The sequence below is a fragment of the Tamandua tetradactyla genome, chromosome 12, assembly GCF_023851605.1.
Source record: "Tamandua tetradactyla isolate mTamTet1 chromosome 12, mTamTet1.pri, whole genome shotgun sequence".
In the NCBI taxonomy this organism is placed as follows: domain Eukaryota; kingdom Metazoa; phylum Chordata; class Mammalia; order Pilosa; family Myrmecophagidae; genus Tamandua; species Tamandua tetradactyla.
This window is the reverse complement of record NC_135338.1, coordinates 4,931,352-4,956,671: the sequence shown is the minus strand read 5'-3', so window position 1 is coordinate 4,956,671 and position 25,320 is coordinate 4,931,352. Positions and strand designations below refer to the sequence as shown.

General features: G+C 40.1%; 1 protein-coding gene across 1 annotated transcript; it reads right to left on the bottom strand.

Annotated features, from left to right (window-relative positions):
* On the bottom strand, positions 1 to 24,261 carry DHRS7 (dehydrogenase/reductase 7). The gene is made up of 7 exons (XM_077122471.1): positions 24,046 to 24,261; positions 17,329 to 17,481; positions 14,093 to 14,199; positions 13,384 to 13,623; positions 9,752 to 9,874; positions 5,467 to 5,682; positions 1 to 203 (listed from the first exon to the last, which is right to left on the bottom strand). The coding sequence occupies exons 1-7, from the start codon at positions 24,176 to 24,178 to the stop codon at positions 156 to 158; spliced, it is 1,020 nt and encodes a 339-aa protein (XP_076978586.1). The 5' UTR covers positions 24,179 to 24,261; the 3' UTR covers positions 1 to 155.
* Positions 24,262 to 25,320: the final 1,059 nt, after the last annotated feature.

Here is a 25,320-nt window from a genome sequence, read left to right as displayed (position 1 = left end):
TTCATGGCAATCTTTGACTTTTTTTATTCATTACATGTTGAAAGAAAAGTTATATTTATTAAAAAATAAATTCACAAATTAGTCTTCAGTGCATAAAAAGATTGCTGTTTTCATTTCTCCCATCTCGCCTTCCAAGACCATGATGCAAGGGCTCTTCAGTTATGCTTTCTCTTCAAGGGTTTAAAGTAAGAGGAATCTGCATCCTGTAACAGAGTGAGAATACTACAAATCAATCCCTGTTTATACCTTCTCCTGCTTTGAGGAGTTGTATCATTATCAATCACCATTAAGAATTCTTACAAAACCTAGGAAAATGCCTAAATTAGAATAGAAATCATAGCTAGATCTATACACATACAAAAGCCTCAAATGGACTTAACTCTGATATTTATCTGGTAATAAATATCATTGGCTGACATCTTCTCATGCCATTTCTTAAATGCTGAATTCTCTAGTTCTTGCTCCTCTGGATCTGCCCCTCACACCTACACTAACATACAAACACTGCCACTTGATGTAACTTAACTGACACAGACACATTTTGTGTGAGACTCCAAACTTGGTGCCTTTATCTGAGAGATTTCTGTGACCTAAAGAGAAGAACTGAACAGTTCCCGACTATGGGGAAACTTGACTCTTAGCCAGCAGTGATGTTATAACCATTGAATTCACTCCAATCAACAAATTAAAATTGAGAATGGATGTTTTTTTTTCCTTTATAAGGTTATCTGATTGGCTTTTTTAAGTAATTGCATCCGTTCATCCACTTTGTCATTAACAAGTGAAGGACACAGCAAAAAATAAAATATACGCACTCCATTAGAAATTTTTGTAAAACAGTGCCATGAACAGATGCTTCAGTACTTAATGCTTCTGGACATTCTCTTTGATAATAAAATAAACTTTTTTAAAAAGGGGGAAAAAAGCACTTGCAGCAGGCGTGCAGCTTCTCGTCAGCAGGCAGCAGGTACAAGGTGGTATGTATGTATTCATAAATACAAAGACTAGATGAGAGTATTTAGAATTAAAATAATTTAGGACTAACTCTAAAATGATTTGTAAACATTTAGTACATTGTTTAAAGTGTAAAACTAGACAAGTTGGTAATCCATTAGATGTGATGTTTCATTTGGTAGGATATGCATTTACCACTTCCAAGAATTTCCACTGAGACAAAAAAAGTCATAGCATGAACTTCAATTCAGTTATTTTTCTTGATTTCTAAAAAAAAATAAGTATTCATAAACATTCAAAGTTACAGATGTACATTTTGTAGCCAAAAGTATAGAAAGAAATCCAACAAGTACATTTAGTTTGGGTTAAGTTATATTGGCATTCTCTTAACTTAATGCTTATAAGCATAGCTCAATAAGGTAATGGAGATATGCTACAGAAAATAATTGTAGAGAGCTTGAAAAAGCAGGAGAAGAGAAGGATGAAAATGAAATACAAAAAAAAGTTTCTATGAATTTGTGTAAAAAATGAGGTATTGTTTTCATTAATAGTATTGGGAATTGAGAGGATGTCCAGTTTTATCATTAAAAAGAGTGATAAATAAGACTATGTCATAAACAATATATTAAAGACCATGGTAGGAAAAAAAAAGACAATCATTTTTAGAGAACACTAGATGTAAATCAAATGCTAGATTTGCTGAGTGGTGTTTATATATATATATATATTTGGATTTAACTTTTTTTTATTGTATGGTATAGCATATATACAAAGCAAAGAAATAAAAAAACAATAGTTTTCAAAGCATTCTTCAAAAAGTGGTTAAAGGACAGATCCCCGGGTTTGCCATGGGCTACCATACAATCCTCTCATATTTTTCCTTTTAGCTGCTCCAGTATATAGGGGCTTAAATACTTTATCATCACAATCAACTTTGTTTCCTTCTTTTTTTGTGAGCAATAGCATATATACAAAAAGTCTATAAATTTCAAAGCATAGCACCACAATTAGTTGTAGAACATATTTCAAACTTTGACATAGGTTACAATTTCACAATTTTAGGTTTTTATTTCTAGATGCTCTAAAATCCTTAAGACTAAAAGATACCAATTTAATGATTCAACATTCATATTCATTTGTTAAGTCCTATCTTCTATGAATAATTCCACCATCACCTTTGATCTTTCCATACCTCTCTTTGGGGTTGTTTGGGCTATGGCAATTCTAAATTTTTTATATTGGAAGGTCTGTCACTGATATGGGGTAGGGAGATGGAACTATCTGATATTCGGGAGAGGCTGGGCTAGGTTTCAGGATTTATCTGGACGAGGGACCCATTTGGAGGTTGTAGGTTTATGGAAAGTTACTCTAGTGCATGGAACCCTTGCGGAATCTTATAAATTGCCCTAGGTGTTCTTTAGGATTGGCTCGAAAGGTCCTGGTTGGGGGTTGGCAGGTTATGATAGGTAGCAAGGTCTACCTGAAGCTTGTGTAAGAGCAACCTCCAGAGTAGCCTCTTGATTCTATTTGAACTCTCTCTGCCACTGATACTTTATTAGTTACACTTCTTTTCCCAGTTGTGGTCAGGATGGAATTGTTGATCCCATGGTGCCAGGTCTGGATTCATCCCTGGGAGTCATCTCCCATGTCGCCAGGGACTTTCACCCCTAGATGTCATGTCTCGATGCTGGGGGTAGGGCAATGATTTCACTTGCAGAGTTGGGCTTAGAGACTGAGGCCACATCTGAGCAACAACAGAGGTCCTCCAGAAGTAACTCTTAGGCATGCCTATAGGTAGTCTAAGGTTCTCCGCTACCTACATAAGCTTCACAAGAGTAAGCCTCCTGATCGAGGGCATGGCCTATTGATTTGGTTATCACTAAGGTTCCTAGAGCTGAATGACGTGATTGGGGGCCCGTGCACATGCGTGGGCCCGGGAGTGCCATAAATGGATGCACTGAGCTCAGGGAGGGCGGGGTGAGGCTGTGCGACACTATGGGCGGGGGGCAGGGGTGGCCCAGATATGAAGGTTCAGGCCCGCAGCCTTTACGTGCCAGCAACAGCCTGCAGGGAACAGGGAGGGGGAGGCAGTGCTCAGGCGGGGTGCAGGAGAGGTGGGTTGGGCTGCACTTGGGGTGGGGGTGTGAGGCAGGAACGTGCACTGGGGGCTGGTGGGGTGGGGGCGCCTGGAGCACGGGGAATGGGAGCAGGTGATGGGGTTCTGGTGCGGCGTAGGGTGAGTCGCTGTTCAGGGGGCTGCACTGGTGAGGGTAGAGCCCAAGAAACGTGGCCTGGTTTGCTTCCTAGTCCCGTGTACCCATCCATGCACTCCCACGGGCTCTGGACTCCGCACTTCTGCTGCAGGCTCCAGCTTTCTGCCTCTCACTTCCTCGGCCTCTGCAGCCAGGGCTGCCGCACGCGGTGCAGGAGGCTCTCCCAGGTCAGCTGCACTCCTGAATCGCTGCCTCAGTCACCCTCCTGTCCCTACTCTAACTTTTCTGTGGAGCAGGGCTAATTTCGAGCTACTCTAATCGGCCATCTTCCCGGAAGTCCGGTGCTTATATTTTATAGTCATATATTCTGAAACCTAACAAAATAACCTTCACTGTGAACATTCCTTAAAGAGCAACAACTACTATGAAGTCCTGAAACTCTAGTCCCTAGTCCCACTTTCCTCCTGAAACAGCTTACTGCATTTTATCTCTGCCCGATTATTTAGGAATTTCATCTTTATTATCTATAAGCTGAATATCTTGCTGCCATCAAACTCAGGATGAAAAGTAAAAGCACAGCCTCTAACATTGAGTAAGCATAACATTCCAGATTGTGCTTTCAAAGTTTTCCATAAACTGGCTGAGCCACGGTGGCTCAGCAGGCAGAGTTCTTGCCTGCCATGCCGGAGACCCAGGTTCGTTTCCCATGCCAAAAAAAATTTTCCATATACTAATTTAATCTCAATAACAACTCTACGACTAGGTACTATCACCATCACTGAGCTCAATCTTCTGGATGGGGAAATCGAGTTACAGAGAAATAAGTTGCCTAAGTCATGAGGTTAGTATGGGGTAGAGCTGGGATTTAATCCAGGGAGACAGGCATGAACCCCAAGCTCTTAACCAGGATGCTGTGCCTTCTCTTTAGTAATGTGGACTTTTCCTCCCAATTCTTACCCATCACTGGGCACAATGCTATTGTGTCAGCTGTCTTCAAATCCAAAACTCAGGAATAATTTTTGGTAAAGCTCTATCTTTAGGTATCAAGCCTCAATGTTACCAAAACATTCCTAAATGATTTGGCTCAAAGCAAACCGGTCTGCATTCCAACCTGGTAGAAAATGTATTGCCCCTTCATGATATTTCAAGCTCTGGACAGTTTAATAACTTTTAAGTTTCTTTAACCATTTTTCTGCCCCACCCCTACCCCTCACCAATTCATTTTCAGAGCCACCAAGCTTGACAGCAAAAAGTTGGAATAAAAGTAAATGTCTAACAATTAGTGGATTGCTTAACTAGTGCTTAAATATATAATGTTACATACAGTAAGATCACATTTTTATAATATTCTTTTTCTTATATACCAATCTCTATTGGTTGATTTCTAAAAAAAAAAAATTATAGTAACAATCATGGAAAGGAATGCTTTAATAATAAAAACTATCACAGCAGTAATCTGTCTTTGCATAATCATAATTTATAACTTTAGGCTTAACTCATTACATTTCCCATGCATTTATACATTAGTCAATTTTGACAGTGACGGTTTCCTGAGAAATAGTATGTGTTTACCACTATTTGCTGTAAGAAGGAATGCTGAAAGAGTGAGTGATCAGCATTCGACATGAACACAGGCACATCTTAGATGTGCAGACACCTTAGGAATGAGGTAAAAGGGACAAGAACAACACGTTGTACCTGCATCTGTTTTAACAGTACAATAAGTGTTTTGACAGAGGCAAGCACGGGATCTGAGGTACAATTTGTCCTGAGGAGAAATAGAAAGGGAGGCCAGGCATCACTCCAAGGAGGAGACACTGAGCCAAGCAGGACTGGTAGGAGTTTGTGGGGAGAAGCAATGGGGAAAGAGAATTTTGTGCAGAGGGAATTCTACTTGCCACATGTGGGAGTCAGGAATAGATGATGCAAGTGGTGAGAGATGAGTTCTGGGGCAAATACCCTGACTAAAATTCTAAATAGTACTCAATGAAAAATGTAGGGAACACTTTTTCAGATCCTCCATGGATAGATTATAGAACACATTGGTCAAATAGTAAGTGTAGATAAAAAATGGCAATCTTTGACTTCGATTTTACCTTGTAAAAAATCTTCATTCTCTAAAACCTAATGATTTACGGTAAATTGGCAGATATGCATAGGAATAGAATACTTTTTACGTTTTGGATGTACATCATAAAGTTGAGGGGAGGTTTAGTAAGAAAAGCTTTTTAATCACTGGAAAATTTTGTATATTTCTGCAAGGTTGATATATATTAAGAAATGTATAAATTGATCTTACCACACCATTCTTAAAGTTCTCAATCCTTCTCTTTCCCAACTTGCTGGTTAGCCACAGGGCAAAGGTTGGCATGTATTGTCCTAAATATGCCACTAATAGAAAAGGTTGCTCTGCAATCCAAACTTCTTTCAAATCATTGGCCATGCTGATTAACATCAATCGCACACAACGACTAGTTGCCATCTTGTAGGACTGGTCTCCACTATTTTCTATGGGCTAAGAAAATTGAAAAGTTAAAGTAAATGCTGAGTTTTTATCTAAAATATCTGACAGAAATTTTAAGCCAAAGACACAGAGGCCATCTAGCTGAATGGCTCCTTTAATAGAGTCTAACACCCCTTATGAGTCCCCAAAGATACTAATGAGGATTATAAACTATTTTTAATATTTCAAAGAGCCTAACAAAACTCACGCATTTACCAGATAAGATTGTTCTAGCTAACTAAAAGATAAAAGTTTGGGATTTACCAATTGCTCTAAGGGGCAACTCTCCCACAGAATCTTTAAACAACTCACAAAAACTGACAGTGCCCTCTTCCTCAAAACTCCAGAAAACAGTAAAAGAGTTGCAGTAATTGGATGAGTGCAAAATCAAGAAAACATAGCTTTAAAAACGGTAGAAGAAGCTCATGACAAGTCAAAGTAGAAAATCAGTAAATATCTTGAGATGAATGAAAGAAAAGAACACAACATATCAAAACTTATGGGATGCAGCAAAGGTAGGGCTGAGAGTGAAATTTGTAGCCCTAAACGTCTACATTAAAATAGAAAAAAGAACTAGAATCAGAGACCTAACTGCAGACATGGAAGAAATAGAAAAAGAACAGCAAACTAATACCAAAGAAAGTAGAAGGAAAGAAATAACAATGATTAGAGAAGAAATAAAGACGTTTGACAACAAAAAAAATAGAATTAACAAAATAAAGAGTTGGTTCTTAAGAAGATCAATAAAATTGACAAACCCTTAAACTAGATTGGAAAAGAAAAAAGAGAGAAGGTGCAAATAAAATCAGAAATGAGAGGGGGAACATTACACTGACCCCACAAATACAAGAATCATAAGAGGAATCTAAACAACTGTGTCCCAACAAATTAGATGACCTAGATGAAATGGACAAATTTCTAGAAACACACAAACTACCATGACTCTAGGAAAAATAAAAGACCTCAACAGACCAATTAGAGGGAAAAGATTGAATAAGTCATCAAAAATCTCCCACCAAAGAAAATCCCAGGCCCAATGGCTTCATGGGTGAATTCTACCGTTCATACCAAGAATAATTAATAGCAATTCAGTTCAATCTCTTCAAAAAAAAAAAAAAAGAAGAAGAGGAGGGACCACTAACTTCTTCTATGAAACCAACATCATCCTAACATCTAAGCCAGATAAAGATAGAAGAGAAGAATATTGTAGATTTCTTTTATGAATATTGATGCAAAAGTCCTCAACAAACTACTAGCACATAAATCCAACTGCACATTAAAAGAATTATACACCATGATCAAGTGAGTTCTACCCTAGGTATGCAAGAGTGGTTCAACACAAGAAAATGAATTAATGTAATACACCACATTAACAAAGCAAAGGGAAAAATCACATCATCTGAATTGACACAGAAAAAGCATTTTGACAAAATCCGGCATCCTTTCTTAATATAAACCCTTAGAAAACTAGGAATAGAAGGAAACTTCTTAACATGATAAAGGGGATATATGAAAAGCCCACAGCTGACATTATACTCAATAGTGAAAGACTGAAAGTTTTCCCTCTAAGATGGGGAACAAAACAAGGATCTCCACTGTGACCACTGCTGTTCAGCATTATATTGGAAGTTTTAGCCAGAGCAATTAGACAAGAAAAAGAAATAAAAGGCGCCCAAATTAGAAAGGAAGGAGCAAAACTTTCACTATTTGTAGATGATATGATCCTACATATAGAAAGTCCTGAAAATTCTACAACAAAGCTACTAGAGCTAATAAATAAATTCTATAAAATTGTGGGATAAAAGATCAACACACCATAATCAGTAGTGTTTCTATACACTGATAATGAGAAATCTGAGGCAGAAATAAAAAAAACTTTCCATTTAAACAGCAACTAAAGAATCAAATATCTAGAAATAAATTTAATCCAGGATGTAAAGAACTTGTATGCAGAAAACTACAGCACATTGCTAAGAGAAATCAAAGAAGACCTAAATAAATGGAAGGGCATCCACTCATGGACTAGAAGACTAAATATTGTTAAGATATCAATTCTACCCAGTTATTTATAGATTCAATACAATCCCAATCAAAATTCCAACAGCCTACTTTGCAGAAATGGAAAAGCTAATTTTCAAATTTATGTGGAAGGGTAATGGGCCTCAAATAGCCAAAAATATCTTGAAAAAGAAGAATGAAGTTGGAGGACTCCTAAATTTAAAACATATTACAAAGATGTAGTGGTCAAAGCGACATGGAACGGGCACAAGGATACATATATTGACCAGGGAATTGAATTCGGCATTCAGAAATAGACCCTCACATCTATGGCCAATTGATTTTTCACAAAACAGTCAAGTCCACTTAATTGGGAAAGAAAAGTCTTCAACAAATAGTGCTGAGAGGACTGGATACCCTTATGCAAAAGAATGAAAGAGTAACTGTATCTCACACCATATACAACAATTAACACAAAATGATCAAAGACCTAAATACAGGAACCAAGACAATAATAACCCTCAAAGAAAATGTAGGGAAACATCTTTAGGATCTTTGGCTAGGCAATGGTTTCTTAGACTTTACACCCAAAGCACAAGCAACAAAAGGAAAATAGATAAACGGGGCCTCCACAAAATTAGAAACTTTTGTACCTCAAAGTGAAAAGACAACCTTCTCAATGGAAGAAACTACTTGGAAACCATACATTTGATAAGGATTTAATATCCAGAATATATAAAGAAATCCTACAGCTCAACAATATAGAGACAAACAACCCAATTTAAAAATGTGGAAAAGACTTGAACAGACATTTCTCCAAAGAGAATATACAAATGGCTAGAAAGCACATGAAAAGCTGCTCAACATTGCTAACTAGAGCAAAACTACAGTGAGATTCATTTCACACCCACTTACATGGCCACTACTAAACAAGCAGAAAACTACAAATGTTGGAGAGGCTGTGGAGAAACAGGAACACTCATTCACTGCTGGTGGGAATGTAAAATGGTGTAGCCACTTTGGAAGACATTTGGCGGGTTCTCAGAAATCTAAGTATAGAATTACCACATGGCCTGGCAATCCCACTACTAGGTATAGCCCTGGAAGAATTTAAACAAATTATTAATACATGCATTTAGCAAATAAAATATTCTAAAGCATGGAGTCCATGGGGATAAAGTGGAAGGGCATTTAGCAAATAAAATACTGTAAAGCATGGAGTCCATGGGGATAAAGTGGAAGGACAAATGAAAGGGATTTCTTGCAAGTGAAAAAAATCAGTACCACTAGTCTAGTTAATCCACTACCATTCTATAAACAAATAAACTGAGGTCTAGAAAGATACTGACTCATCTGAGTTCACACAAATCATTAACAGTAGAACCAGGTCTAGATTTCAATAGTTCCTTATCCCATTTTATCTTGAGCTTCTACAGAATATGTGAAAATATAAATTACATCTGTGAACATTCTCATAAAGCATATACAGATTTATGTGTAAAAAATAGACCTTAATTGAAGAAAAAGGAACATTTCAAGGACTTGAGAGGGATTCTGTATTATCAACTAATACTGAATTCTTCTTTATGAGACATTTGCTATTCATTTGATAGATCACTGGATGCAAACTGCGAGCTAAGGGAAGCACAGGCCTTGGCAAGGCTAATCTAAAATACTCACAAAGCAACAAGGTATTTTCTAAGCTCCTTCAACAGAATCCCTCTAAAAATCCCAGGAATATTTAACGTACTAAACTTAAGCCCGGCAGAACCTTTCAATGTTGCTTAAGTTTGTGAATTATATTTTGTATGCTTCTTAAATACTGACTATATCTAATAGTGGATTACTTATAAATGATATCTTAACAATTTCATTGGCCTCTATTAAAACTGGATGCCAAAGCACTATAACCTAACCTTAACACTTTTCATAATTCCATGAATTAAGTCGATGTGAAAACAATTGATGAGTTAAGTTTTCTGAATAATTCATAAGATATGAATGCTAAAACTCTGAGGAGTGACATAACACTAATATGTATCTATTAATACATTCAAATTATTTCCCAACTAGAAAGTTTTACCTTTGAGATTTCTTCAGTTAGGGCATTCTTCACAATATTTGACTGCACAGGTCCTGGGCAAATATTAGAAACTGTTATACCTGGATATGCGGCAAGTTCAGCTCGGAGGCTATTAAAAAAACCCTAACAAGCAAATAATAATAATAATTAATTTAATTAAATGCAGACAAATCTCATGTTTACTACAGGCATGAAATTATTTTTCTTCAACTTTTTATGAAGAACAATGGCAGCACATTTATCAAAATATGTTCTGAGGGCGGGCCGCGGTGGCTCAGCGGGCAAAGTGCTTGCCTGCTATGCCGGAGGACCTCGGTTCGATTCCCGGCCCCAGCCCATGTAACAAAAAACGGAAAAACAAAATACAATAAAACAAGAAAATGTTTAAAAATGTTTCCCTTTCTTCCTTCCTTCCTTCCTTCTATCCTTCCTTCCTTCTCTCTGTCTTTCCTTTAAAAAAAAAAAAAAAAAAAAAAAAAAAAAAAAAAAATATGTTCTGAAATGCCTAATTATATACAGGTAATATAATTATGCAAGCTTAGTAGGCAGTTTTAGTTTATGACTGACTGGCGGCAGCTCTTTCCAGATACGAATGGTTCACCCTCTTTAGCAGTGGCAGCTCATCATGTCATTGAGTTCTATGGTAGGCAAGCACTGGATAGATGAAAAACCATCCCTGGAGATTCTGATATACCATTTCCCCACTCCAAAAGGGTTACAAGTTCTGCATTAAGAATCACTGAGATTGAGAAAACCTTCTCGACCGAAAGAAGGAAGAGAGAAATGAGACAAAATAAAGTGTCAATAGCTGAGAGATTTCCAACAGAGTTGAGAGGTAATCCTGGAGGTTATTCTTATGCATTATATTGATATTCCCTTTTTAGTTTAAGGTGTATTAGAGAGGCTAGAGGGAAGTGCCTGAAACTATAGAGCTGTGTTCCAGTAGCCGTGTTTCTTGAAGATGATTGTATAATGATATAGTTTCCACAATGTGACTTTGTAATTGCAAAAAGCTTGTTGTCTGATGCTCCTTTTATCTACAGAATGGACAGATGAGTAAAAACTACGGGTTAAAAATAAATAAATAATAGGCAGAACAAATGTTAAAACAAATTGAGTAGGCTGAAATACTAGTGATCAATGAAAGGGATTGGTAAGGGGTATAGAAAAAAAATAGGAGGAATAAAGGTTACAATATATTGGGTAGATGGAAATACTAGTGGTCAATGAGAGGGGGCAGTAAGGGGTATGGTATATATGAGATTTTTCTTTTCATTTCTTTTTCCGGAGTGATGCAAATATTCTAAAAAATGATCATGGTGATGAATACACAACTATGTGATGATATTGTGAGCCACTGATTGTGCACCATGTATGGAAAGTATATACGTGTGTGAAGATTTTTTTCAATAAAAAAATTTTTTAAAAAATTTAAAATTAAAAAAAAAAGAATCACTGAGGTTGGTCTAAAGTGCCAATGTTTGGGGTAAGGAGGAGCAGAGAGGGATTAGTACTTAACAGAAACTATCAAAGAGAAAGAATTTTATTTTTTCAATTTATATTACTATTTTAACAGATGGAATTAGTTTCAGCAAACATTTATCTTTGGGGGGATGATAAGAAGGTACATGGCTAATTAAAAATGTCACATGATTACCTACTGAATGACTTTTGCTAAGACCAGCTAGACCTTCTAGAATGAGTGACACTGTCATTTCACCTTTTGTTGGTCTGTTTGATCATTAAACCAATAAGGAGTAAAAGATCATCTAATTCCCCTTGTCTTTTTTCTTAAATTAGGAAACGTCCCAGGACATTGTCCTATTAAGCTGGGTAACCTATTAAAAAGCCTCAATGCCTCACCCACAGCATTCATACATGACCCAATGACATTAAACAGTTCTCAGACTTTAATGCTGTCCCCTAACAAACACAGGCCTACAAGTGTTCATGCTGTCAGAGTGAACACAGAGGCTAACTCAGAGATGGACTGAACAAAAAAGCATGGTAAATGAACCTCCATACCCTTACCTTCTGCTCTATAGCAAATGAGGAGAGAGAATCACCCAAGCCAATCCATCAGACAGTGAAACCTCTCCTTGTGTGAAGTCCCATCTCGTACGATGTGCAAACTTTTCAATGATAAACACTGAAGCTTCAAAGAGAAGCTGGGAAAGAAATGTGCTCTTCATAAAAGAGCCTCCTGACCTCAGTAGTCAACTCCTGTTAGAAATAGTCTCCCCTGCCGCATTTTACCAGAAGATCACATCCATAGTAAAACAGTGCTTCCTGGAGAGCAGGCCAGACAATCTACCCATATTTTATTGAAAGCATCCTGCATGTCTTATGAAATACATGGTGTCAAACATATGGGGATGGGCACCTCCTGCATTTCCCGGACTGAGGCTGTTCCCAGCTGCTTGCAGGAAGTGACGAATAACTCATAAATAAAAATGAGGAACTCATCAGTGTAGCATTCCACTTCATCACTCTCTGGAGCTGTCTGCTCTTCCGAGCAGAAGGCGGATGTCCTAAAAAACCACATCCTCACATTCTCATGAAACTATGATGACACCCATCCAGCTTTTGCATTCATTATTCCAACCCTGAAACATTCTACCTAAACTAGCCATGTGTCTTGAAGATGATTGTATAATGATATGGTTTCCACAATGTGACTACGTAATTGTGAAAAGCTTGTTGTCTGATGCTCCTTTTATCTACGGTATGGACAGATGAGTAAAAAATATGGGTTAAAAATAAATAAATAATAGGCGGAACAAATGTTAAAACAAATCGAGTAGACTGAAATATGAGTGATCAATGAAAGGGATTGGTAAGGGGTTGACAGAATTAAATGTAAAGTATGAGTCTTCTTTATTTGTTCTTTCCCTACCGGCTTTATTATTTCATTTGTTCCATGTTACTAGTTTAATAAAATTTCTTTATATCCACTCATAAGGCAACATTAAAAATTCACTCATTTCTAACATTTACATCTCATATAGGTTGGGCAACTCAAATCAAGCTTTTCTCGTAGCCTCTGTCTTGACTAGATTTTCTTCTTCCAGTGAAACCAGGTTAATTTTGTCTGGACAAGTCCCAGTAGGGGTATGAAGTACAGGGCAAATCATTCAGTGGGATATCCTTATTATAATTAAACTAGGTGAAATAAAGACTGAGCATAAGAGAGAAGGAAAAAGAAGTCACAGAAATGCAGAGAAAAAGGACATCCTGAAATGTGTGTAGAAGGGAGGAGGGCTGGAGCTTCAAGTTGCAATGAAGATTTAGTAGGAATGAACATAAGGTGAAGAGTGACATGTGCACAAGAATGCAGACTTCTCGAGGGCAGGGACCACAGCCCATCACTGTCATATCCCCAGGCTGTACGGCGTAGTGGCGGTACTCAGTACATGTTTGTTGGATAACTTAGAAGCATGAGTGGCTCAAGTCTTTTTTATCATCTAGTCGGGACAACTAGACGATAAAAAAAAAAGCCTCCTTGCTCCTCTCTTCCCAGCTCCCTACCTCAGTGCCCAGTTCTAACCATCACATGCAGTGCTGGCCATAGTCCCCATAAGGGATACACACATCTAGGTTATTCTATTAAAACCCAGTTGGAGGAGCCTTACCCGAAGAGCGTGTTTGCTGGCACAATACCCAGTAGCAAGAGGGGCAGCTATGATGCCCATGAGGCTGTTCACAGTAATGATCTTCCCTTGCTTCCTCTCGATCATGTGAGGCAGGACACACTTCGTCAAGGACAACGTCCCTAGGTAGTTCAGCTCTATGAGCTCCTCGTAGACGTCCAGGTTGGTGTCAACAAACAGAGAGCGCTGGGATCTTCCACCGTTGTTGACCAGAATGTCAATCTAGTTCAATAAAATCAGACAAGGGATGCTTTGGGTGTGCCCTGTGAAAGGACGAATGGAATTCCTAGGGAAGACCAATTACACTGTTAACTTGAAGAATCAGTGGGACAAAGCTGGAATTCCAGAAGTCAGCGATACAAATAATAACCATGGCGTTCACCTATGGAATTAAATTCCCATTTAAGTGACTTCTTGTGGAAGATAATAAATGTCAAAAAAATCAAAGCAGCAGCAGTGAATTTTTAACTTCTTTTGTTCTCTATGGAGGAATTAATACTCATAAAGATATGAAAAGTGTGGCTTAATTACCTAAAGCCAAAGACAGAGATCAAGAGACCTAACTCATGGGCCAGCTCTCACTACATGGATCCCATTTGTTTAAAGCCCTTTTGAGGACAGTGCCATGGATAGGAAACTCTTTTTCTTTTCTACTTCAAAGAAGACCATATCAATTCAAAATGCAACTTACTTTACCAAACTCCTGGAGGACAGCTTTGGTAGCCGCTTCATGAGAACTTCTGTTGGTCAGGTCCAGGGGCAAAACGAGTATATCTTTTCCTTTTAAATTGCCATTCTCTAAACAAATACACTTAAAAATTAGTATGGAAGCCATGTCATGGCTCAATCAAGCTCCTCATACTTATATTAAATTTAACACCCTTATTATGCAAAACTGGTTTATTATCCCTTGGACTCTTGCTGTTTTCAAGGCTCTCCCTTTGTCTTCAGCTTTCAAAAGTTTGATTATGATGTGTCTGTGTTGGATTTCTTTGAGGTTATCCTGTTTAGGGTTTGCTGAGCTTCTTAGTTGTTTAGACTAATGTTTTAAAAATCATATTTGACAAGCTTTTGGCCATTATTCCTTCAATTATTCTTTCTGCCCTATGCTGGTTTGAATGTGTTATGTACCCCAGAAAAGACCATGTTCTTCTAATCTATTCTTGTGCGTGCAGACCTACTGCGAGTGGGACCTTTAAGTTAGGTTATTTCAATTGAGATATGACCCAGTCCATTCAAAGTGGGTCATAATCCTTTACTGGAGTCCTTTGTAAAAAGGATAAAAGACAGTAAAAGACCAGAGAGCTCAGAGAGAGAAATGCCCCAGATCTGCTAAGAGGGACCCATAGGAACTGAGAGAGCCACTGAAACCAGAACCAGGAGAGAAGGACCAGATGACGTCACCATGTGCCTTCCCATGTGCAGAGGAACCCTGGATGCCAGCAGCCCTTCTTCAGAGAAGGTATCTTTCTCTTGAGGCCTTACTTTGGACATTTTCATGGTCTTAGAACTGTAAATTTGTAAACTAATAAATCACCATTGATAAAAAAAAAAAAAGTTTTAACACCCATCGTGCAACAAGAGTACAAATAACTCTCATATCTAATTGGCCCTGTGGAAGAGTTTCTCTCCGTAATCAAGACAAGGATGGTGGTGATATGCAACCCTTTATCAGACAAAAAGCTAGTGGGGCTCACAGGAAGTGTAATGGCTTACTTCAATTTGAATATATACAGACTAACCTTGGAACAGACTTGGCAGAAATCAAGACTATCCTACAAGCTGAAAAAGCAAACGCTTAAGAGCAATTTAATTAGAAGTACAGAGGTACATTTTCTTTTGTGATAAGCTCACCAAGTTTAGTTGTTCTTTTACACACATTAAAAAAAAAAATATATATATATATATATATATATACACCCATGATTAAAGAAAGAAAGAGCAACTAAAAAGACAATAACAATTAAGTGCAATACATGATCCTGGATGGGATCTAGCAAAGGAGGAGAAAAGTCTTGAAGGGACATTATTGAGGCATACAAAAAAATTGGAATATAGACTCTAAGGTTTATATCAATATTAAGTTTCTTGAACTTGATAACTGCACTTAAGGTGATTACAAAATATCCTTGTCTTAGGAAATGTACATGGTAATATTAAGTGATCAAGGAGCATACTGTATACAACCTACATCCAAGTGTTCAGAAATAAGAATAAATAGATATAGGTATAGATAGATAGATGATAGATAGATAGACAGATTTGGCAAATGTGGCAAAATATTTAAATTGGCAAATCTGAGTATGTGGGAGAGTAGAGGTTTGCCGGAGTCCTCTGTATGGAGCCTGTACTATTTTTGTAATTGTTCTGTAAGTTTGACAACATTTCAAAATAAAAAATGTTTATATACACATATATATGTGTGTATTCTTAAAAATCATACATTCAGAGCCGTTCCGCCAAATGGCATATACCACCCTCCCCCCAGACATCAAGGATTCCAGGATGCAGACAAGGAAAAGGACACAATCCTAACATTCCAACCAAGAAACAACATGCTGAACTGTAAGTGATCCTTTCTATTTCTGATCATCTAAAAATATAATTGCAAGTAATTTTCTTGGACTCTATCCTTGAAATGCCACCAGAAATAGCAATAAGAAAGGAAAAACAAGGAGAGAAAATACGAAGGTATAAAGGCATTATGAGCAAAGGTGAGACTGTGCAACATCAAATGCATTAAAAGAAATGGAAAAGTTTGCACCAATTATCTGACGGAAAAATGCAGAACAATCGGACACACTCCAGCTAAAAGACACTGCAATGATTCATCTGCTCTGCAGCAGGGACCTGCGAGCCACGGCCGTGGAGGAGAGGCTGCCATAAATAAGTGACCCCGTGCAGAAATACAAGAGCCCTTTGAGAGCGAGGTTGTGAAAGAGGTCTTGTAGCCTTGAGTAACAACTTGGCAATGACCTCTCACTTCCAGGTAATTAGCTCAATAAATAAAGTTAAAGATTGTTAAAGGATGGCAGGTTGACAAATGGTGTTCAGGAAAAGTCAAGATTATCTCAGCTTAGGTACTAAATGCCCCATGACAAATAACTGTACTGAGAATGCCTTCAATGTGAACACCAAAAAAGAAAAAACACAAAAGAACATGGTAACACTGCTGCCTTACCATATGCTTTCAATGCTGCCATAAGAAAATGAAAGATAATCCCTCAAGTTGCATTTTTTTTTTGTATGTTGTATGGCAGGGCCACATTTCGTTCTTTTGCCATGTGAATATCCCATTATTGCAGCACCACTTGTTGAATTTTTGAATGTTTTTTGTTTGTTTCTTTGCTTGTTTCGGGAAGTACATGGACCAGGAATTGAACCCGGGTCTCCCACACGGTAGGTGAGAATTCTACCACTGAACTACCCTTGCATCCCCCTCAAGTTGCATTTTTTAAATCTAATTCTATTCCTGCTCTTTTATCCTTTATAACAGAAATCCTATTTCTTCCATGTGACTTTAATACCCGACATTTTAGCAAAATTAGTAAGGATCCTTCTTAATTAAATTTCTGTTTACATAAATATGTCATGCATAAGAAGAACAAGGTGATTTCTCTAAGACACAGCTGTATGTCACTTGGTTGCTAAAAAGCCACCAGCATTTGAAAGAATTGGTAGTCACTCCCCAATGTCAAGGGTCAGTGCAAGAAAGTAGGAAGGTAGCAGAATAGAGAAGAGAACGGCAAGGGGAACTAATGAAGAAATGACAACAGGCAGAGGTTTGGGGTCAAAGTCCCAGGAGTGTTTGCAGCCAGGGAATCCTGCCTGGGAAAATTCCATTCTTCTCAAATTTCCAAAACTACATTTGAGTTCGGACTCTGATTTGTTTCTAGGAAGTACTGCTACTATGATAGATTTACTCACCCAGGCATCTTCTTTTCACCCTTTCCAGCTCACTCACTCGTCTGGCGGATAGCACAAGAGAAACTCCTAGTTTAGAGAGCTGGTAAACCAGCTCCTCACCAATTCCGCTTGAGGCTCCCGTCACCCACACCACCATATCCGTCAGCTCCCATTCTGTCGAGAAAGCAGTTGAGGATTGAGGTGAGAAATGCACCGTGGATTACATCTATGACTCAAAAAGCTTTCAACAAACCTTATGAGTAACAATTACTGTATTAGGGTTCTTTAGAAAAACAGAAACAACAGGAGATAACCTGTAAATTATAAGATTTATAAAAGTGTATCGTGCAACTGGGGGAATGCAAGAGTCTCATATCCATAGGGCAGGCTGCGAGGATGGCGCCTCCCATGAAGGCTGTCGACGAACTCCGCAGGAGAGGCTCGCTGGCTTGAAGAAGCAGTGCAGATTCTCTCTGCTCCCTTGAAAGTCTTCAACTGATTGGCCCAAACCCAAGTGACTGGTTTATTTGTTTGCGGGAGCCATGCCCTTAGTTGATCAGAGCTGTTATCAGTCACAACTACAATCAACCGACTGATGGAATTATCCTTGCAGCAACGGTCTGGCCAGTGCTTGCCTAACCAGACAACTGGGCACCATCACCTGGCCAAGTGGACACCGGAACCTACCCGTAACAGTTACTAATACATTATTATTATTTTTTTAAATACATTATTCTATATAATACAAATTTTCGGTGAGCTTTGCAGGCTTTACTTCCACATAAGTCTTACAACTTCATGATCTCACTCCAAGGCTCTATTCATCTATGTATCTGATAAGGAAATGTAAGACTAAATGAATAGAAAGTCATTGCTTGGACTCACTTTCCTTATCCATAAAATGAGAGATTCAGATTAGATGACAGCTAACGGTCCTGTCTGTTTTCAATTCTATTACTCTAATTTCTTGCCAAGGAGTTATCGATGAGGAATCCAAATATATGAAGATTTACTGTGTGGTATGGTGGAATCATCCTGTATTTTTAAAGTCATGGTTTCCCATTTCTCAATTATATCTGGTGCCTAATCAGCTAAAGATCATTTTGTAAATGTTTTCCTCAAATGCCTGAGCTTTCATTTTTGGAGAATCTAGCAGTTCGCTCAAGAATCTAGCAATTTGTATAAGATTTTGAAACGTTGTACTCTGCTTGTCCATTATGTTCTTGGGTAAAGACTAAAAATGCTACAGCATACAGAACACAGAAATACGGAAATCCCTGTGGCTTGTTCTCCTTTTATCCAATGAAAAGCTGGTTTGCACTGCAGGACATGACAGCCACTCTCCGAATTCCTACAGAGTCACTGAGGTACAAAGTTTCTGTCTGCTTTATGTATTAAATTATGTGTTATTTAATAAAAATAATAAACAAGCTATCACCTAACGTACACGTTTCTGCTTTAAGATCAGAAAACTTGAAATCAGGACACGAGTTATCTACTGGAGTCAAACAGTTCTGTTAATGGTATGAGCTCTGGAGACTGCCAGGGGTCAAATCCCAGCCCCAGCACACACCGCAGTGAAATGCTCCCATGTGAGGACTCAGAGCCTTACTTTTAACACAACTGTAAAGTGGCAATAATCATAAAACCTCCCTCAGGATTTGTGGTGGCTTGGAATTACGGACCCCAGAAAGACACGTTCTTCATCTTAATCCATTCCTGTGGGTGCGAACCGATTGTAAATCGGACCTTCTGATGAGGTTGCTTCCGTTACGGCGTGGTCCAGCTGAATCAGGGTGGGTCTTACTGAAGGGGATGTTCCCTTAGGGGACAGCCGCAGGAGAAGTATGAAGCCAGAAGTCAAGGGAACCGAGAGCTCAGAAGAGAAAGGAGAAAGTGCCACCGTGTGCATTGCCATGTGACAGAATAAACAACGAAGGCTGCTGGCCAGCCAGAGGACACCCACCCAGGGAGAAAGCAAGCCCTCGAGTGTCTGAAACCATGAGCCAATAGATTCCTGTTAAGCCAACCCACTGAGTACTGTCTGTTTTTAGCAGCTAGGAAACTGACACAGTTTTATTAAGAGAAATAAGCTAAAACAGGTGCAGCACTTAGAGCAGTACCTGACACACAGTCCGTGCTTAAATCAACCATAATTATTGCTAAAAGTTTTTAACAGATGGATTCCATGGCAGTAAAACATGGAATATTCACTAAACTTGTATGTTCCAATTTCTCCAGCCAGGGATAACGAGGTTACTACTATAATAGCTTAACCCTGCTCCTTACTTCTTATGTGCTTAACACAGGACCTCATTTAAACCCTCATAAGAACCTTACGAAATAGCTATTATGATCACAATTTCACATGCAAAAAAAAAAGGAAACTGAGGCTTAAAAAGATTAATTTATCCCCACTGAACTATAATTCATATATAAGGCTGGGACTGTATCTTCCTTGTTCGTTGCTGTGCTGGTTTGAAAGGAAGTATGCCCCCTAAGAAAAGCCATGTTTTGATATAAATCCCATTTCTTAAAGGTAGAATACTCCCTATTCAATACTGTATATTTGAAACTGTTAATGAGATCATCTCCCTGGTTGATGTGATTTAGTTAAGAATGGTTGTTAAACTGGATCAGGGGGTGACATGTCTCCATCCATTTGAGTGGGTCTTGATTAGTTTCTGAAGTCCTATAAAAGAGGAAACATTTTGGAGATTCAGAGAGACTCAGAGAGAGCAGAGAATGCTGCAGCACCACGATGCAGAGTCCACGAGCCAGCAACCTTTGGAGCTGAAGAAGGAAAGTGCCTCCCGGGGAGCTTCATGAAATAGGAAGCCAGGAGAGAAAGCTAGCAGATGATGCTGTATTTGCCATGTGCCCTTCCAGCTGAGAGAGGACCCCTGACCGTGTTCACCATGTGCCTTTCCAGATGAGAGAGAAACCCTGAACTTCATCGGCCTTCTTGAACCAAGGTATCTTTCCCTGGATGCCTTTGATTGGACATTACTATAGACTTGTTGTAATGGGGACATTTTCTCGGCCTTAGAACTGTAAACTAGCAACTCATTAAATCACCCCTTTTAAAAGCCATTCCGTTTCTGGTATATTGCATTCTGGCAGCTAGCAAACTAGAACAGTTGCCATGTCCTCAGAGTCTGTCACAGAGACTGGAAAATAGAGAGGACTCCAAAAATAACAGTTAAACACCCACGACCCGTGGCAGAGCTGGGATCCGAGCCCAGTTACATATCTGACCTTTATCCTCTGAGGCATATTTTAATATGCTCAGTATGATTAAAGCTCTAACTCTGCTTCTTAGACATTTAAAAAGAGGCAACTCATCCTCAAGAAAGAAGTTTCATGTAATACCTGAACTACGGACGGAAACATCCCAGCTCCATGTCTGCTCTACAATGTTTTCCTGCGATATGATGCATTTTTGTGGAAAGGTCTAAATGAAAACTTTCCCGCAGGACTTCATCAGGAGCATGAGACTATGTATTCAGATAATCATCTACTCATTTATTACTACTCACCACTCCAAAATTTCTGCAATAATACTCGGACCGGAGGGTGGACAGAATTTGTTCTGGAACTATGTACTAACCTAGAGCTGAAAGGTTCATTTTTCTACCAATGAGGAGATATTACCAAACGTGGGCCAAATTCCAGGCTCATGTTTGTCTTAGTACAATTACAGCTCTGGCACACTTCTTCCTACCCCAGAGAAGAAAACCGTTTTTTTTATATATACCAACAGCTTTTGTTTACCAATCCCACAGAATCTAACGCACATAATGGCCTTCCTTGAGGTGCCTCTGAAAGCAGATTCTTAGAATTAGAAGGAAACTTACAGCTTGAGAATTCTCTCATCAAGCCGTAGACCAGCCTCTATTTAAATGCCCTCACAGGATAAGGAAGCCAGTTATCTCTGAGGCACCCACTCCTTTTTTGTAAAAGTCTAATTATTTAAGTTCTTTCTTATACTGGTGTGACACAGGCCTCTGACTTCTCCTGACCCACAGCAAGCAGCAGCTGTTTTGCCTTTTGGCATGAAAAAGAAAAAAAATGAAGCCTGCCTTCCATGTGACAATCCCTAAATCCTCCCTTCATCATCTCCTCCCTTGCTTCTCTAAGACTAAACAAACAACTTTCCTCACGTGACATGGCAGCAGATTTCCTCACCCTTCTGCTTGCAATCCTTTTACAAGCTCTAGTTGATCAATTTTCCTAGGGAAGGGAGGTGGCAGCGCAGGGCACAGAGTTGTGATGGGGTCTGGCCAGCGCTGGGAAGAGTGGTGACAGGTCAGGGTGAGATAAGGAAACCACTTCCTTTGTCCCCCAGAATGCAGGCTCTGTGAGGGGACCAGACCGTGGCTGGCTCAGTCACCCCTGTGTCCCCACTTAACCAGCACACAGACTGGCACAAACCAGCGGGTGTTTACAAGACGTCTGCTGTTTGCAGTTGTGACTTCAGACCCAACTGTGTGAGCGTCTGCACACACAGCCCAGGCTTGTCCAACCTTCTGGCTGTTGCCTCACACTTGAGTCACAGGGTACTATCAACGCAATCTGACTTTTTCCCCTCTTGTGTTGCTGATGAGACTTTTCCAACTCTGGAGCTGGGTCGCGAGATTCTTCTCGATCTATATGCAATATTTAAAATCAGCCACCCTTAAATTTCATCAGGCTTGGAAATGCAGATAATTTCTCTAGAAGGATATACAAGACACAGGAAATGGTGGTTGCCTCCAGAGAGGTATCCCGGGTGACTGGGGGACAAGCACCGAGAGAGATTTACTTTTTATGGTGCATCCTTTTGTACTTTCAAAATTTTGCATTATGTGAATATGTGATTGTCTTATCTCATTTATTATTTTTTTGCTTTTTAACTCTTTTAAAAAGTAACAAATAATAATAAGCTCAGAGAGAAGTCGAGGAGGATAAATTTGTTTTTTATCTTAACAGAATCTGCCTATCTTTCCAACCTAAGCTGTTTTGGGAATCTGAGTCTACCTCCGTGTTCCTTTAACCTCCTTTTCATTATCATTCCTTCCCCTCTAACCCCAAGGAGGCGTTTTTGATACATTTTTCCTAATCACTACCCCTACGAAATTTTAATACTTAGTGTATACAAACATACTATATCTGTTTATGTACTGTACATATAGAAGATAATTATGCATAAACCATTCAGTGCAGGTTTAAAATGACTCGATTTAGAAATTAAGTTAAAAGTTAAATTGGAATTTTAAAATTATTACATTAACTTTATATCATGTAATTGAACTTAACTCTTGACATAACTTTCAACTTCTGCTTGACATGAGAAAATAACTTCAAATTTAACTAGCTGCTGGCTATTTATTCACACATTGCCAACATTTTTCTTTTTCAGCACTTAACAAAATTGAGGGGTTGGATAACTGTTGTAGAATTAAATAATACAAGATAAAACTGTTTTTACTGAATTCTCAAAAGTCCAAGTTAACACAAATGCCCTAACAAAACACCCAAAAGTAGTCAATGGCAGCCAGAAGGCCACTTGAGACATGATTTTCAGGTGGAGCAACTGAAGAAGAGAAGGTCTGCCTGTCACAGCTTCCTATTTGCCATCATTTTGCAGCACTGATCTCGCATATATTTTGTGTATCTTCCATTTTGTGTACCTTCCATGAACCAATGTCAGGTGACACCCAAGAAAGTCCAACAAGAGTAATGAAATACTAAAGGACAAGATTTTGCCTGGTGGAACAGAGCTTTGGAGGACACAAACCACTGTAATATCTAAGATGGTTTTCACTGTCCAAGAACCAGTTTTCACCCTCTTAGGAGCGACAGCCCCACTCCCAACTCCTGCTCCGTCCAAGGCATGGTCAAATCTTCTGAGTTACTGGCTATCATTTCCAGCAAACCTCACCAAAAGCTTTGGTTATTTTCATACAGGAAATTGGGTACAGGCAACCCCACTCCCAGCTTCTAGGAGGCCCTGGACAAGTCATTGTTTCTCTGGAAATTGCAGCCTACTTTGTAAGGTTTGTTGTAAAGATTAAAGGTCATGTGTAAATGCCTGGTACGCTGCCCAGCATATAGAATGTGCTAGTAAATGGCCATCAATATTAAGCAAGACACAGATTGCTATTAAGCAAAGCGCAGATACAAGTGGAACAGGTAGAATGTCCCCCAAGTACGCCAATAATCTCTCTCCAGGCAAAATTCCAATCCAGCTTTTTCTGGTGGGTGACTCCAGATCATCTCCGATTTTACTTAAAACTTCGGGAGAGTGAGAAGTGGAGGATAAACAACTTCGCGACGTCCTCACAACAGAGTCTCCCTTACAAACCAAGGCTGGCACGCATCGTTCTCAAAGCACCGCCCGGTGACACTTGATCGGAATTCCCCCTTTGCTTACTGGGATACGGATAAACAATTCGGAGTCCCGAGGCGCCCCGCGCGCTCCAGCGCTGCGGTAGTCTGACAGCCCCTCGAGAGGTTTCCTAGGCTGGAAGGCAATTCCATGCCATCTACTCATCGAGACAGAAGACAAAGGGGCAGAAACGCTCTCTTAGCCCCGGCCCCTGCCACCCTCACCCGCAGCCCCCGGGAAAGGGGTAGCCTCGTGGTCCCAAAGCTTCACGCAACCGGAAAGGGCGTGGAGCCAGCAGAGCTCAGGGTGCGCCCCGACCGCTGGGAACTCGCTCTCCCACGCCGGGAGGGGCCGCGGGGTGTCCTCACCTGGGCGTCGCCCCTGCCACTCGGCCCACAGCAGGGTCAGGTCGCCGTCGGCCCGCAGGAAGCGCAGCAGCTGCACCACGAGCAGGAGCAGCGCGCCCAGCGCCAGCAGCCAGAGCAGCAGCTCCCAGCTCATCGCGCCCGTGCACAGCCGCCTCCACCCCGCCGGACAAAGACGCCTCTTCGCCAGCCAGAGCGGCGCCTCGGCCCTGCAGATCGCCGGGGGGCGGAGAGCAAGGGCGGAGCTCCGCCCACAAGGCGGGCGGGAAGGGGCCGCGGCCGGGACGCGCCCCGGGACCTCCCAGCCGCCCGGGAGCCGCCCCCTCCTCCGCCCCTCGCGCGCCCTCCCGGCCGCACCCCGTGGAGGGGAGAGGTTTGCCCGGGCGCGGCTGCCGCGTCCAGGGCGTTTGCTGCGCTCCTGTGGCTTGAACGTGCGCCTCAAAAGGGGCGCCTCGTCGAGAAGGGTTGCAAGAGGAGCTAAGTGCCAGGATGGCGCAGTTACCTCGCTCTCACTCCTGTTGATCCAACCACAGGATTTGTAATGACGAGAATGATAATTTAACAATTGTTTGGAGGAAATATTTAATGTTTTTTAGACTCTGGTTTTGTCTGCAGAGGAAACACAAACATTGCAACCTTTGAAGTCCATCTTCTCTTCCCCCTCCTTTTTTTTTTTTTTTTCTTTTTTTACTCCATCAGATTCCCCACCACCACCACCACCAGTGAAACCAGACGCTAAATTGGGCTGTCCCCGTGTCAATCTAACTCTGGAAAGCAAGTTGCAAATGTCACCCATTGCTGGAATAGAAAGTGCTGCTTCAGCCAGTGTTGTCCATGAGCCGAGGGGAGCTGCACCCACCACGGCGGAGCCCTGTAGCTGCGCCCAAGAGTAAGGTGTTTCCTTATCTGCTCCCGTAAACGATATGTAGGCAGGTGAGAAAAGTGCAGTGCCTGGTACGCAATTATCTTTAAACTTTCCTTGGGGAATATTAGTGTTAATTATTTACTAAGTATCATGCGTTATTCATTATTGTTTCCATTGCAACTATCATCTCTTAGACTCCAGTCTGAAAGTCAGGGACACTATAATAACTGCCGTACGCTGCAGCTATCGCTTTCCCCTCCAAGAAAGAGCAGTAAAAATATTTAAATTGTGACGAATCAAACTGTGGTGATCTGGTTCTGGATTCCCTGAAGTTTGATTTTGACTGTTTACCCCAATTACAACTTGGGATAATATTGCCCAAGAGTTGCCCCCATGAATGATTGTGGGGAAAA

Bases quoted from the DNA above. Each gene is read 5' to 3' on its own strand.
- DHRS7 (XM_077122471.1), bottom strand. From the start codon at position 24,178: ATGAGCTGGGAGCTGCTGCTCTGGCTGCTGGCGCTGGGCGCGCTGCTC. The intron at 17,482-24,045 runs GTGAGGACACCC...CTTTCTCGACAG, and splicing joins GTGGCAGGGGCGACGCCCAG to AATGGGAGCTGACGGATATG. The intron at 9,875-13,383 runs GTAAGGCTCCTC...TTTGCTTGTTAG, and splicing joins CCAGCAAACACGCTCTTCGG to GGTTTTTTTAATAGCCTCCG.